The sequence below is a fragment of the Desmodus rotundus genome, chromosome 9 (genome assembly GCF_022682495.2).
Source record: "Desmodus rotundus isolate HL8 chromosome 9, HLdesRot8A.1, whole genome shotgun sequence".
Classification (NCBI taxonomy): Eukaryota; Metazoa; Chordata; class Mammalia; order Chiroptera; family Phyllostomidae; genus Desmodus; species Desmodus rotundus.
In genome coordinates this window covers 51,469,637-51,483,938 of record NC_071395.1, presented here as the reverse complement: position 1 = coordinate 51,483,938, position 14,302 = coordinate 51,469,637, and the positions used below count along the sequence as shown (strand labels likewise).

Genomic DNA, 14,302 nt, shown 5'->3' with positions numbered 1-14,302 from the left:
GGAACAGCCAACAAATACATACGCACACACATACTCCTACAACACAAATTGATAACCTACAGTAAAGGCTTCAGCTGTTTTGTCAATGTAAGGGACAACCGATGTCAGTAAGTACTGTGTAAAGCACTTAAATTGATAACCTTAGTATCCAGGATAGTCTAGAAACCAATACACTCGTGTTTAACTGAGTAAAATCTCCACGATTTCTTGGGGAAATTAAAATGTAAAGGTAACCAGCTTTCACACTTAGCAGTTGACAATTGGCAATTACAAGAGGGGGCACCCAAAACCTGGTCAGCATGTGACACTGCTGACCAGGAAAAAAAGGCTGTTTTAGGTGCAACCCCCCCTTCGCTGCAATTGTCAATTAAGCAAGAACTGCGCTGTTTTAAGAAACTGCGGTTGTGGGGGAGTGTAACTGTGGCCCGTGGTCACGACTGGACCGCACTAAGGCCCCATGGAGACCTCCACCTCTGAGGAGTTTCTTGCTTCTGAAATAGTTTTTGTGGAAGGGAGGGGCCTGTGGTTGTATGGACCAATCAGCACCTCAGGATACTTGGGGGAGGGAGGGCCTTCTTCAGGTACCTCTGAAAGTGACCTTTTATCTTACTACAAAAATAGAATTCCAGGTCGCTAAGGCAATGTGATTGGAGTGTTTGACATAGTAATGAAGCCTGGCCATCTTATATTTCTGTTATATTAGGCTTAGGTACAGACTGGGCTATGAAGAATTCTGCTTGCCTTCTAGACCTTAGGATACAATTTTTTTGCCTTCAAAATAACTTAGCACCAGGAAGGTTCCCAGAAGACAGAGAGCAGGCAATGGTCCACCTGGAAAGGAGGACAAGAGCGGCACTCTATAGAGTCTGTGATTCATCCACTATAAATCTGTTTCAAGGTAGGATTCCTATCTGCCCCCAAATGTTCCAGCATTTATGTTCCCTCACACCTCGGTACTACACAGTCCGGGGCTGGGACACAGTCTGGGGTTGGGACGCAGTCCCTGTTAACTACACTGTGCTTCATTCGCTAATTCTGGCCCATGGGTCTGCCACATCCTTTAGGAGCTGACACTTTATCCTTGAACACGTCAGGGTCTAATCCACATTAGAGCTGATGTCAGAACACTAACAAAACTGGGCTTTCTGAAATACAACAGTGTGTATGTGTAAATATACACATTCTCCCCATTCACATACACAACCTCTCACATCAGCATTGGCACAGACTGTAACCATTCCAGTCACACTTGTTATTTTTAAACTTCAGCCAATATCAACCTTGTTCCAAGTGTTACAAAAATGTAGTCTTTAACTGCACATTGAATTGTATTGTGTGTGTGTATATGCATGTGTCAACTGAACCAATCATACTTTCAAAAGAAATCGAGTCAGACTCAGTCCAATGAGAAGGTAATTTTACAAGGATGAGGGGTCCTGTCATCCACTGGCTTCTGAGAATGCACGTGTCACACGTCTTCATGTGTTCAGACGCGTCCCTGCAGACACACTAGACTTGATTGCTGAGACCGGGTCAGTAGAAACCATTGAAGTTTATTGGCGGTCACAATGCTTACACTGTAGGCAGCAAACACCCTTACAAGTCTATCCGCAACCTGATCACGCGAGAAAGGATTCACCACACAGTCGCCAGAGGAGAAGGAAGAAAAAATTAGTAGGTTTGTTTGTGGGGGTAGAGGAGAGAAATACAAATAAAACCTAACTGATGAGTGTCCCATGGGCAAGAGCTGAACTAGAGATGTGTACAACTAGCAGCAACAATTGTGGGAAAAGTACAAGGCAAATAGCTTTCTCCATTAATTTTCCTCTGTAGGTTAATTTTTTTTAAATATTCAAAACATTTATTATGGTTTTCATTTTATAAAAATGTATATTTTTAAGGGGGCGGGAGAATGTTAAAGACTTCATGCCAGGCAGACCTTGTTATTAAGAACCCCTCCGCTGTAGCAGCTTCCTCCAGTCCACACATTCACGAGTGCAGGGTACATACATAAATATCCACACGCACACATCCACACACATGCCTCAAGGGCTGGGGAAGACTAGAAGTTATTGGCCACACGCAGCTGGGCCTCTGGTGGACTCATCCAAATCGCTCCATAGGAGAGCAACTGGCTCAATCCCTTCTCTCTGGTCTCCACGTTTACAGAGACCAAGAACCTAAATCACAGACTTACACCCGCTTGTAAAAGCAAGAGGCATCTGTCGGAGGATGAGGGTAAGCAAGTGGGAAGGAGGATGAAGCTGAGAACACCGAACACTTTTAGCTGGAGTTGTGTCACCGCGAGAGGCCGAGGGACCCGGGGCAGCATCTATGGTTGAAGGGGGAGGGACGGTGCTCCGCATGGCTTAGAGTTCCTAATAACAAGGGTAATACAGTAACAGGAAGTGATAATTTGGGGGGCAAGGAAAAGGCAATAAGAAAAAATATACATTTGGAATTTTTACTTTTTTTTCTTTGCCTCTCTACACTGTGTCACTAAATATATCTCTGCACGTTCACACATCCTCGTCCAGTAAAGCTTCAGGCCACCAGAATACACATTTTTTCCTCACTCGCATACACAACCCCTCACATCAGATCAGCATTGGTGCACTAGACTCTGTAAAAATTTTTCAGTCACACTTTTTTTTTTTAAACTTGAGTCAATATAAACCTTGTTCAAAATGTTATGAAAAAATGTACATGTTTTTACAAGGCAGGTTGTGGCAGGACACTGGGGGTTCTCTGCCTTTGGGTGGCCCCAAGAGAGGGGGCTGGAGTCTTCCGTTTGCCTCTATCTCCTCCCACCAACCTTCCCACCCCACCCCCAAGAACCAGCAGCGCCCTGCCCCCTAGTGAGTGCACTCACACCCCTACTCCCTGGGGAAAACAGCTAGTTGTCCTTTGCCACTTCCCCCACACCCCTGGAGGAGGGAACCAGGGTCAGCCAGGCCCTCTCCCTTGTAATTGTTCGCCCTCTGGGCCAGACCAAAAGGACGCTGCTCTGTACAGGTAGAGTCCAAGGAGGTGTCAGCTCATCATATCATTGCTATTCACGCCGTAAGTGGAATTCTTCATCGAGTCGTTGACTTCTCGACGGAATGCTGACAGGTTCTGGGTGAACCTAGGAGAGGATGCATGTAGGTTGGGAGAACAGAACGAAAGGGAAAGGTTTTGCCTGAAATGTTTCTAGCAGACATGTGGCTGCTGAGAGGCAGAACGTATGAACTGATGGGTTCCGTTTCTAAGGTCAGTAAATCATCAGTTTTAAGACTAAGGGAAAGTTGGGCTAGTTTTGTGCCCCCTTCTACTTGCAACTTTGCGGTTGGTCACATCTGAGGCTGAGGGCCACCTTGGGTTCCCGGCAGCACAGAAGGAATCTCACTGACAGAGGCGGGAAGTAACCTTCACAAAGGAAGAGGACGAACCTATCTCATTTCTTAATGCCAAGAGCCTCATGCTAGACAGAGAATCGTGTGCTCCAATACAGCAGTCACTAGCCACGTGTGGCTACTGAGCACACGGGTTATGCCCCGTGTAATCAAGGAAGTGATTCAAAGGAAATGAAGCTGAAATTCAGTCCCTCAATCACACCTTAATTAATTTTTAATTAAAATGCCATATTTTAAACTCAAGTAAAATTTGAAAAATTAAGAAAAATCTGTTATTCAATTCAGTTATTGGAGAAGTTCTAAGTATGTATGTAAATTTTATGAAATCTAAATATAAGTCAAATATTTCTGATGAAAACTGAGCATCTGAATTCAGATACCATAAGTATAAAATACACAAAATCTTGAATTTAATAAAAATGTTAAAATTTTCAATTTTTAAATATTGATTACATACTGACAATATTTTTGGTACCATGGGTTACATTAAAATATTGCCTGTTTCTTTTTACATTTTGAACGTGGCTACTAGAAAATTTGCAGTTACTGATGTGGCCTGCTCTCCTATTGGACAGCGCTGCTCACATAGCCTCTGAAGGATGAGGGGTCCCCCTTGTGTCAACGACCTGGAAAACAATCTCCCAGGATTTCTCGGCAGGCCCTTCTATACTCACCTGTCTCTGTTTTTCGTTAGGAGGTTGCGCTCTATGCCTTCCATCAGGTTTTCGAAACACAGATGCATAGCCTGCTGCTTCTCTGGAGGCTGGCTGTTCACGATACTGTTCCTTAGGTCGGAAAAATACTGCGGGTCCAGGAGCGGCACAGAAGGAGGAGAGAAGACGGGAAAGGCGGATTAGCCCTCCATCACCTGCAGGATGGAGGGAGTGCTCTTCTCCCACAAGAATGGACTATCTACTTAAACTGGGTACCTTTATTTTTTTAAAATTCAAGCAAGCAAGATCACGTACAATATCTGTATCTCACAAACATCAAGAACTTAAACTTTGTAAACACTCTAAGTATCAGAACTAGAACTCAGGTCGCAGGTGCTTTGATCTTCAGGTACATTCTCTCCTTGTAACACGTCCTCATGCCTTACCTTTGCCTGACCTGCCCCATGTGCTGACTTCTAACGGGTAAGCGATTACAAGTTGTTCAAAGCATGAGTAGGGCGTGCTTAGAAAAACAGGCCATTTTCCCCACCAGCGTGGGGTGTTTGTGTGTTTCTCACAGTGCCCTCTGCAAAATGCGCACCCACCCCGCTTCTGGCTCTGGGCATCAGGGACTGGCTCGCTTACCTTTTCATTGAGTAGTATCAGGCCAAGCAGGGGACGGGACATAGACCACTGGTTCCTGCAGTCTTCAAAGATGATGATGTTCAGCACCGTTGACAGCATCTGCAAATGGAGAATCTGAGGCAGTGATCTAGTGGCGGCTAGCCAAGAGAGAATTACAGATTCCAAATACAGGAGTTTATTAGGGTGGAAGCCTTTTCTGTCTAGGGTAAACCAGAGAAATATTTTGTGCAGCTTCACTGTAATTTTCTATCACAAGGTAAGTTTTTCTTCTAAGACATTTCCCTTCCTGTTCTTTAAATTGGTTTGATAGTTCATTTTAAGGTGAACCTTCCTAGTTCACCCTGATTTGTGGGAAATGGGATTGGTCAAGCAAACAATTACAGTGCAAACTCACTTTGCACTATAGCTCCTCGCACTCATCTCAGAGGAGACGGCTTTATACATTCTGGGGCTGTGATGGGAACGTCGATTACTTCGCTGTTTCCTTGGCAAGTGATGTAGACAAAGATGAGTTACGGGAGTAACAAGCTTTACAGCTGGATACTGCTAGCCCATGCTCCATCCACAGCCATGGGTGAGCAAAGTCATTGTCACAGAAGGAGGACCGTGTTCACGGACCAGGGGGTTGCTGTGACACTCAGAGTTTCTGCATCCAGTGATCACTCAACACACTCAAAACCCACTGCCATTTGAAGGGTAAACTCCTCCTGGGCAGCGTTAGTCTGGTGAGATACAAGTCAGACTCACTATCTTGCTTGGCCTCCCCTCTCCTGAAGAGAGGTTCTTCCAGAGGAAAAGGAAAAAAGAGAGTGAGGTTCTTCTCCTGCGAGACACAGCCACTGCTGCTAACCCTCACGTCCCTCACCTGTTGGATCATTTCCGGATGCTGCTGCATGATATGCAGGAAGCGGTCACTCTCCTGGTTCAGGGGCGTTGTCCTCTTCTTGGTGCTACGTGACAGCTGCTTGAAGAGGTACGTCACAATGTGGTCCAGGCAGGAGCAGCAGCCTGTGCACACCATGGTGTCTGGAAGAAAGGGGGGAGGGGTGGAAGAGAGGAGGGACACTGAGCTGCTGCTGGTGACTTGGGCAAACATGACTGCCCTTGGCTGAGGTCCCAGAGGTGCCCAGTCAGACTGTACTGGGACCGGTTCAGCCAAAGCCACTGCTTGGGATGCTTTCTATTAACCTCTCACCCTTAATACAGGTCGAAGTCTAAGTCTGAAAGTGAGTGTGTGATAACAATGTAGCATAGATGTATGTCTTCTGCTTCATAAAAAATAACAAATAGTTCACATGTAGCAAGTACTCCTACTGTACCAGATACGGTGCCAAGGACTTTACAGATATTATCCCTATTTTATCCTCTTGAGGACTCCAGGAGATAGGCTTTCCATTTTACAAATGAGTAAACCCAAGTTTGGAGAGGTTATGTGACTCGCCTCAAGATCCCACTGCTAATAATTGGAAGGGATGTGAACGGAATCTAAGAAGTGTGAACTGTGAGCCCACCCTCTGAGCTACCTGGGGGATGCCAATGAACCCAGCTTAGCGTAGCCTATCAACACCTACACTGGCCAGGGTGGGCTGCAGGCTTATGTTTGTCTCTGAGGCGTCTTGGGGGAGTGTCACAGTGGGGACCGCAGACTCATCCATGGCAGTTCACAAAGATGACACTGCAGCGCAGCCAGTGGACAGAGTTCTCACTTGGCGAGGCTCAGGCCAGAGGACTAAGGGATGGACCCGTAAAAGAGGAAACCATCCTGCTCCTGTTTGTGCAGAGGTCCCTCTATTTTTAAGAAGCTATGAAGCAGCCTTCCCAAGCTGCCCTAGATATGGCTGTGCACCAGCTAGAGGTAAATGTGCAGCAAAGGAGTGTACAGAGGTGTGGGGAGCTCCCCAGGGTGGACAACCGAAAAGTCATTCTATGCACTTGCAGAGTATCAGGACTACTTTGCAGTTGACTTAATCTTCCTGTTTATGTTGTGCCCAGCCCAATATAAAAATGTACTCTATTCTCTGAACACACACTAAGATGGCTGGAAGGCATCCTGAGAGGACAAAATGGTTGGCAAGAGTGAGGTGGAGCAGGACGGAAAACGTCCAGACTAGCTGTGTAAAGCTCTCCCATAGCTTCTACTGCCTCAGGACAGACTCCAAACACCCCAACACGGCTAAAGAGCCCCACTGTGGTCTCCAAGTTTGCCCCTGCCTCTCTCTTGTTCCAGCTTCATTCCTTTTCATTCTCTTCCTCACAGTGTGTAGCTTCTGGATTTCTGGATCTTCTTGCCTCTAGGCGCTAGTACTTGTGGTTCTTGCTGCTAGGAAGCCCCACCGCCCCCAACCTGGTAAGACCTCTGCAGCCTTTCATGCACGTGACACCAGCTCTTCTGTCTGCCTTCCCTGACCCCCCTCCTGAAATCCAGGAGTTTAGGGGTGCTTCCTGAAAACTCCCATAGCACTTCACATACCCCCTGCTGTCCTGGGTAAGCAAAGAGGCAGGTGTCTGTCTCATCCACAGATAAAAAGCTCCTAAAGGACAGGGACTGTGTTATTAATCACTGTATCCTCAGTGCCTAGTATGTGCCTGGTCCTTAGGAGGGGATCAGTAAGTATTTCCTGGGTGAGAATATAACCGTGGTGTGCTCTGTTGGTAGGGCCAACTCCCCATAGCATAATCCTGTGGATACTGGGGCAGGATTCTCTTTTTTTGTTAAGTGGTAAAAACAAACCTGCCAACCCAGGTACTTACCAAGTGCAGTGAGCCCTTCAGATATGGAAGAGAGAATATACATGATGACATGGGGTTCCAGGCTCGCAATAAAGTTCATGTGGTCCTGCGTCAGGACTTCCAGTAGTGAGTAGTAAGACTGGCTGAGCTTGGGGTAGTCCTGGGGGAGAACAGGAAAACGAGTATTAGCTTAGTTGCTGTGAACCTCAGCATGCAGGGAGCAAGATCTTAAATAAAGTAGAAGAGCTCAGTTCCCTTCATATGGGAAAACAGAAGACCTAGTTGGAGCTAGGTTATAGTTCTCTAGAGAACTGTTCAATCATGGTCTCAGGCCAACAAAGCCTGAACAGGAGGGGCCAAGGCCTGTCAATGAAGCTTAAGTCTTACCAGGAGGTCACTGTGGGGAATGGAGAGGAGCAGCTTGATGAAGGTCTGGAGAGCATTGTCCAGGGCATCGTCTCCATAGAGACGGAAGACTCCAAAGTTGACATAACTCCCACTGAGAGCAGCCTTCAGCATGGAGAAGCAGATGGAAATGCCCTTGAGCTTCAGTGCATAAACCTGATCCTTTGGGACCTCTCCTAGTGTCAGGATTCGATTGCCTGAGTAGACATGTGATGAACAGGTTTATTTAACCACATTACAATAGATAGTTTACATGCCAACTCGACCCTCCTACTCCAAAGGCTCTTGGTGCCAGTTGACACTATAATACAAAGGTAAGAGTAACCCAGCATGCCCTGCAGTGCTGTCCTGGCTGCCACCTGAGCTACTAGTCCCAGACCCACATTGCACAGAGTGTGGTGATGCAGGTGCAATTCACTGCCAGGGCTGTGCTCCTCTGAAGCACTTACCATACATTGTTATCATCTTGCTAGTTTCTCTGAAGAGTAAGATGCCATTGGGGGAAGAGACATCGAACTGGAGGCGCTGGGATCTGAGCAGAGAACACAGAAGGAAAGTCAGAGGTGTGATGCCAGAAGACTGGGATACTCCAGGCTCTCAGCTGAGTACCTCGGGTGATTCTTCTTGCACTAAGATGTGCAGATTACCTACCCCAATGTGAAATAACCAAGCTAATCAAAAATATTTAACCAGTGATACAGCTTATATATTGAAGGCCAACATGTTAGATTTAAGTTCTACTGCTCAAATTAAAACATTAAAACAAACAAAAAAATAAGGTAGCAGATAAAATTAGTCTTAAAACTCAGTTTTGTTTGATAAAAAGTAGAGCTTCTAACACTGTCACTTCTTGGTAGTACTAATTCAGTCTTTAGATGTTAATCTGCATTTACCTTGGCTTCAGTAGCAGCTAAGGGTGGGGACACGCCTCCTTACCATTTTCTATGGCATGATGCAAAGGGACTGGGAATGCTGCACAAGTCAGGCAGGGGAGGCAAACATTTTAAACTGGCCCGAGTTTTGAGTTCCTGACTGTGCCCTAGACCAGAGCAACTCTGGTTTGGTTTGCTCTACCTTTTAACGAGCTTCCTGGAACCTCGGTGTTCTTCCCTTGCCTCCCCACGATGACTCCATCGGGTTCTAGTGCTACGATATGCCCTGAATCCTCCCACTGCCTCTATGGTGCTTCTGCTTCCACTCTTGCCCCCCTACAGTCCCATTTTTTGTGTGACGGCTAGAACGGCACCTTTAAATAACACAAATGAGATCACTTTAATTGGCACAGTTCAGCAGCTTTCGGCTGCACTGAGCGCACAGGCCTATTCCTCACTACTGCTGTGCCATGTCGCTGTGTGGGGGCCTCTGCCTGCCAGGCCCCCCACGCACCACGCTCTCTCCAGCGGCACTGTTCTGTCTAGTGCCAGCAAGCTCATCCCAGAGCAGGACTTTGGCAGCTGTTTTCATTGTTCAGGATGCTCTCCACCCTCTCCCTGCAGGGCATCCAGATTCTTTCTTGTCACTCAGACCCTGGCTTAAGCATCACCTTCTCTGACCCTGCTCCCCTTCAATCCCCTTGTTTTAGTGCATTATTTTTCCTAGCCCTTTCCACTGTCTGAAGCGATTGTCCGTGCTTGTTTTCTGTCTGTCGCCCTCCCACAATGTAACGTCTAAGACGTCCCCTTAAGCACAACAGCTTAGGAAACTGCCTGGCAAAGAGCAGATGCTCTCAAATCTTTTATAAATGAGCAACTGCTGACTACAAGCCTCGTGGGAGGCAACAACCTCTTTTGAGTACTGCCCACTCCTCACCAAAACTATTCTCCCCAAAGTGCCGTGAGAGGCAGAAATGCAGGTCTGAAGTTCTAGTTAAGTCAAAGTGCTGATTTTTCTTTTTCTCCATCCCTACATCTTTGGGCAAATTTAACAATTTGGTGTTTTAGAAATTGTTCTTACTTTCTGTTTAAGTAAATCTTTACTGATCCAGCTGTAATTTGCCTATTAAGTACCTTTCTTAAGAAAGGGCATTGTAACGTGTCCCCAGTCACTCTCAATTGCCTCTGTGAAAGGTAAGGGGCATGGCATCATCACCAACTGCCCACTTTCGCGTGTGCGCAGAGATCAGAATCCAGGTTGCCAAACTCACTTCTCTAAGAATGTACAATGTGAGACTCTCTTCAGCAGTGAACCCTATCACCTTCCACAATCTGCCCGAGACACTAGATAAAGCTGACTGTCTTCAGGCTGACTCAGATAAAAGGGCACCTATGCCCTTCCTCCTCACCTGTTATGAACTAATTCGGCCATCAGCTTGAGCACAGGTGTGGTACAGGCTGGATCATGGTACCACAGCTCAATTGCCCGCTGGAGAATTGGCATGTAGGATGGGTATCTGTAAACAAAAAGCTAAGGAAGAATTCTGAATCCAGGAAGGTACAGAATTTAAAATAATTTCTCAGCTCTGGACCAGTACAAACTGTCTGATTACAGTTCTCTAATTTCCTGTCTTGCTAATCTTGGAATGACTGTGTGCCCTTTAAGTTGTAATAGGTTACAGTGTACTAATAATACATTGTAATTTACACACTGCCTTTCTTCTGAAGAGCACAATGTGTTTCATATTGTAATCTATTCTCTTACCTTTTATGGTAGGACAGGGAATCAGTCATTCCTGTCACGTAACTATTGGAGAAACAGGCACTCAGATTTGAAGTAAAATTTGATCAAATTATGAAGTAAGGTTTGACTTTCTAATTCCTAGTAAAGCTGTCTTTTTTTTTTAGTAGATTGAAATGTCTCTCTTTCTTCAGTGTAGCAAAATATCCGTGCAACAGTTCCGCAGCGGGAGAGTTAGCCAGGCATTCCCGTCTGTGACTCAGACGCTGGGAAGCAGCTCAGTCACTCCCCATCTCCGAGAGCAGGGCAGATGGCATCATGTCATCAGACCCCCGTATGGCAGCTTTCAGGACACATGTATGGCAGGTCTTCGAGGCCACTCTCCACCCTTTCTGCCTACCACTCCTCCCCCTGCCTTCTTCCCCAAGGACCCCGTCACTTATTCAAACACCAGTGAAGGCTGGCTGTGATATGTGTTAGGATACATCCATTCAAACAGCATCATGAAGCTGGTCTTGGCATTGAAGGCAAAAGCTATCCCTCTCAGGTCTCTTACCAGGCCAACTAGAGTTCGCTGCAGTAGAAGGCAAAAATATGTTAAAAAACAGAAGAAAGAGCAAACTTATAACCGCCTAATGGTGCCTTCACATATCTGTAATCAAATTCTTTCTCCCATTGTTCAACAAATAACCCTTCCCAAATATTTGGAATTGATCTCTTCCATACGAGAATGAAATCCTTTCCCTTGGAAATTAGTTTTAGAACCTGGTTATACTAAAAAAGGGATAGTGCCTGGCTCATCACGGCAAAAACAGAGTCTGATGAAGTTTGAAGACATTAATGTGGTAAATCACGTAAAAAGTGGAGAAAGAAGAAAGCTTACACAAGAAGAGGTAGGGAAAAAAGGAAAAAGAGAAGAGGTGGAACAATCGTGTTCCCTGAAGGCCTGATACCACACCTAGTGACTGAAGGTGCCCGCAGGCCCAACACAGACCCTGCTGGGAGGAAGGCCGAGGAGGCCACACGGTTCCTGGAAGTAAGACCGATGGGCCGAACCTTAGAGCTGAAAAGTACTACAGTATACTCTTTCAAAGAGAGCCAGACTGAGGCCCAGAGGTCAGGTGACTTGCCTGAAGCCATGCTCCGAGGTGGCAAAAAGGCCAGGAGTAAGTCTCATAGCACCGAGACTCCAAACCCAATGCTTCCTTTCTCAGTGGGACTTTTAGTTGTTGGCCCTGAACAGCAGTAAGACTCCCCTTAAAAGCTAGTAGTCGCCAGTAGGCTCAAGGAGGTAGCACAGTGTGGATCCTGACTCCTTTGTTAAAAATGTCTGTATTCCTACTAACAGCCTGCCTTAAACCAACAGTTCCATGCCTAAACCCAAACCATGAGCTCCATGTTCAAGTCTCAGACACGGCCCATCTACAGACTTATTACATGAGGTGTAACAAAGATGTGGTAGCAGTTGTAGTTCATGGCCATGATGGTTCTTTTCATTAACTTTACCTGCATTGTATGGAACTAACGTGATGGGGAAAAGGGCTGACATCCCTCAGTTATCCTTGACATTGGCTGTCACTCTGGCCTACATTATTGATATGTTCCACACTAATGTAGCTTTGAATGGTACTCATCTCAGACCCTAAAACACTGGTATAAAGAGGAGACAGAGGGGGACTAAGTGGTGCTGCTCTCTGACTTCCCTGTTGACTTGAATACAGAACACTAACAGGCTTTCTAAAGATGAAAAATTAGCACTTTAGAATGTCAAGTAATACCTGGCATTTTGGGGGGCAATACCCCTGGCTAGTAGGTAGTTCTAAAATTTAGCTTCAGTGTCATATGAGCACTACGAAAATGTCCTGCAAATATTAATAGCACAGGGTCTTCTGGTTTTGGTACAGAGATCTACAGGTAAGAGAAAGATGTACATGAAGTAAAAAGATGGGGAAAACGGAATCTAAAAATGACCATTTTGAGAGCCAGGAATCAATAACTAAGGGTAAATTAAAAATTCCAGCCCTGGCTGGTGTGGCTCAGTGGATTGAGCGCCAGCCAATGAACCAAAGAGTCACCAGTTTGATTCCCAGTCGTGGGCAAGGTCAGGTCCCCAGTAGGGGACACATGAGAGGCAAGCACACGTCGATGTTTCTCTCCCTCCCTTCCCCTCTGTCTAAAAATAAAATAAAATAAATCTTTAAAAATAATTCCATATATAAAAAATTAATAAACCCATCTAAATGACTCATGTATCAAAGAAATTTTAATGGAAATTAGAACATACAAAAAACTGATAATAAAAATGTTACACATCAAAACTTGTGAATGTAATGCTCCTGAACTATACACTTAAATATGGTTACATGGTAAATTTTATATGGGTTTTTTAAAAAAATATTTTTAAAATTCTCATCTGAGGGCATGTTTATGATTTTAGAGAGGAAAGGAGGAGAGAGGGAGAAAGGGAGAGGGTGCGAGGCAGGACGAGACAGACAGACAAACACAGGCACACATCTAGCATGAGAGAGAAACATCAATCGGTTCCCCGGACTGGGGATCGAACCCACAACCCAGTAAGTGCCCCAACCGGGAATTCAACCCACAATCTTCTGGTGTATGGGATGACGCTACAACCAACCGAGTGAGCCGGCCAGAGCTTGTGTACGCGCTCATGTGTGTTTTTACCATAACTAAAAAGACAACTTCTGGATAACGTGCCTAGAGGCACGTTTACAGTCTTACATGGTGACAACAGGAAATTAGAACTGAAAAGTTAAGAAGTTAGAAACAGAATAACCCCAAGGAAAATATATGAAAATAAAAATAAATGAAATACAAAACAGATAAAATAGAGCTAAAACAAAGTAAAAAAAAAAAAAAAAGAAGACTAATGAAACTAATGGAGTATTAAAAAGGAAAAGGGAGCATAAACGACACACAACAGATTAACAAGGCAAGGCAAAAACATAACTTTATGCTCTTACATTTGAAAACTTAAGACAAAAAAGAAAATCCTAAAGGCTGCTTAGAAACACACTTTAACATAGAGTTTATAAACTCATACTGGCTCTTCTATTTCAAAAGTCTGGGAGTCTGGGAGATAAAATACAAAGCTAACCCAGTGGAAAATTTATGGATAAGCACTCTTTTCTGCACTGCGAGCTAATCTAGTCTCCATAAGGAGATGTCCTCATCCAGAGGCTGACCAGTCAGGAGATGAAGGACTCACCTTTGCCTCTTGCTCATTGAAAGTATTCGTGCTAAACATCTGGGCCACGGCCTCAAACGCTGCTGTGAGTGGCAGCATGAACTGCTCATACTGATCTTCATCCTCTCCTGTAAGGGAAACGAGCAGGACGTGACCCCAATACACAAAATGCAAAGTTGTGTGTGCATGAAAGATAAGACGCTATAAGAGATGAGCAGATCCAAGAGTAAATCGAGGGCCCTTTATTACCCCAACAGGTATTAGTAGTAACTTCAGAATAAAATGTATATACAGGAACCATTTTTAAACTAGAAAATGGCAGAAATCATCTTGTCCAGGAATGTTGAAGTTTTTCTGATACTGACTGATAACACCAGAAATCCATGTGTATGTGTATAAGACACCCTGGTGTTTATTACTCTTCCTTCGGTGAGAACCCGTGTAGCTGAGAAAGGACCAGTCTGGTGCGTGCGAATTGGGTGAGACTCAAACTTGAATCCGTGCATGTAGGGGCTTTGTTTGCATTTTCCTTTTTTCAGTAACCTTTCATAAGCTTAAAAAAATTTAATATCCCTGTAGTAGTAGATTTAAATAGCCCAAACTTATGATGCCGCCGTTCTGCTTCAGTTACCAGTTGAGCCCACACTGCTAAT

The 14,302-nt window shown here is 45.1% G+C and overlaps 1 protein-coding gene across 5 annotated transcripts in view; it reads right to left on the bottom strand.

Annotated features, from left to right (window-relative positions):
- Positions 1-1,533: 1,533 nt before the first annotated feature.
- The window catches only part of XPO7 (exportin 7), a 73,322-nt gene continuing 60,553 nt past the window's right edge, over positions 1,534-14,302 (bottom strand). For all 5 annotated transcript variants that reach the window (XM_053910701.1, XM_024560641.3, XM_053910700.1 and 2 more), the window contains exons 19-28: positions 13,671-13,777; positions 10,927-11,015; positions 10,110-10,217; positions 8,278-8,360; positions 7,811-8,025; positions 7,445-7,583; positions 5,559-5,719; positions 4,694-4,792; positions 4,070-4,197; positions 1,534-3,127 (exon numbers count right to left, since the gene is read on the bottom strand). In XM_053910701.1, coding sequence (XP_053766676.1) covers positions 3,034-3,127; positions 4,070-4,197; positions 4,694-4,792; positions 5,559-5,719; positions 7,445-7,583; positions 7,811-8,025; positions 8,278-8,360; positions 10,110-10,217; positions 10,927-11,015; positions 13,671-13,777 — 1,223 coding nt within the window. In that variant the 3' untranslated portion in view covers positions 1,534-3,033. The remainder of the gene's footprint in view (positions 3,128-4,069; positions 4,198-4,693; positions 4,793-5,558; positions 5,720-7,444; positions 7,584-7,810; positions 8,026-8,277; positions 8,361-10,109; positions 10,218-10,926; positions 11,016-13,670; positions 13,778-14,302) is intronic.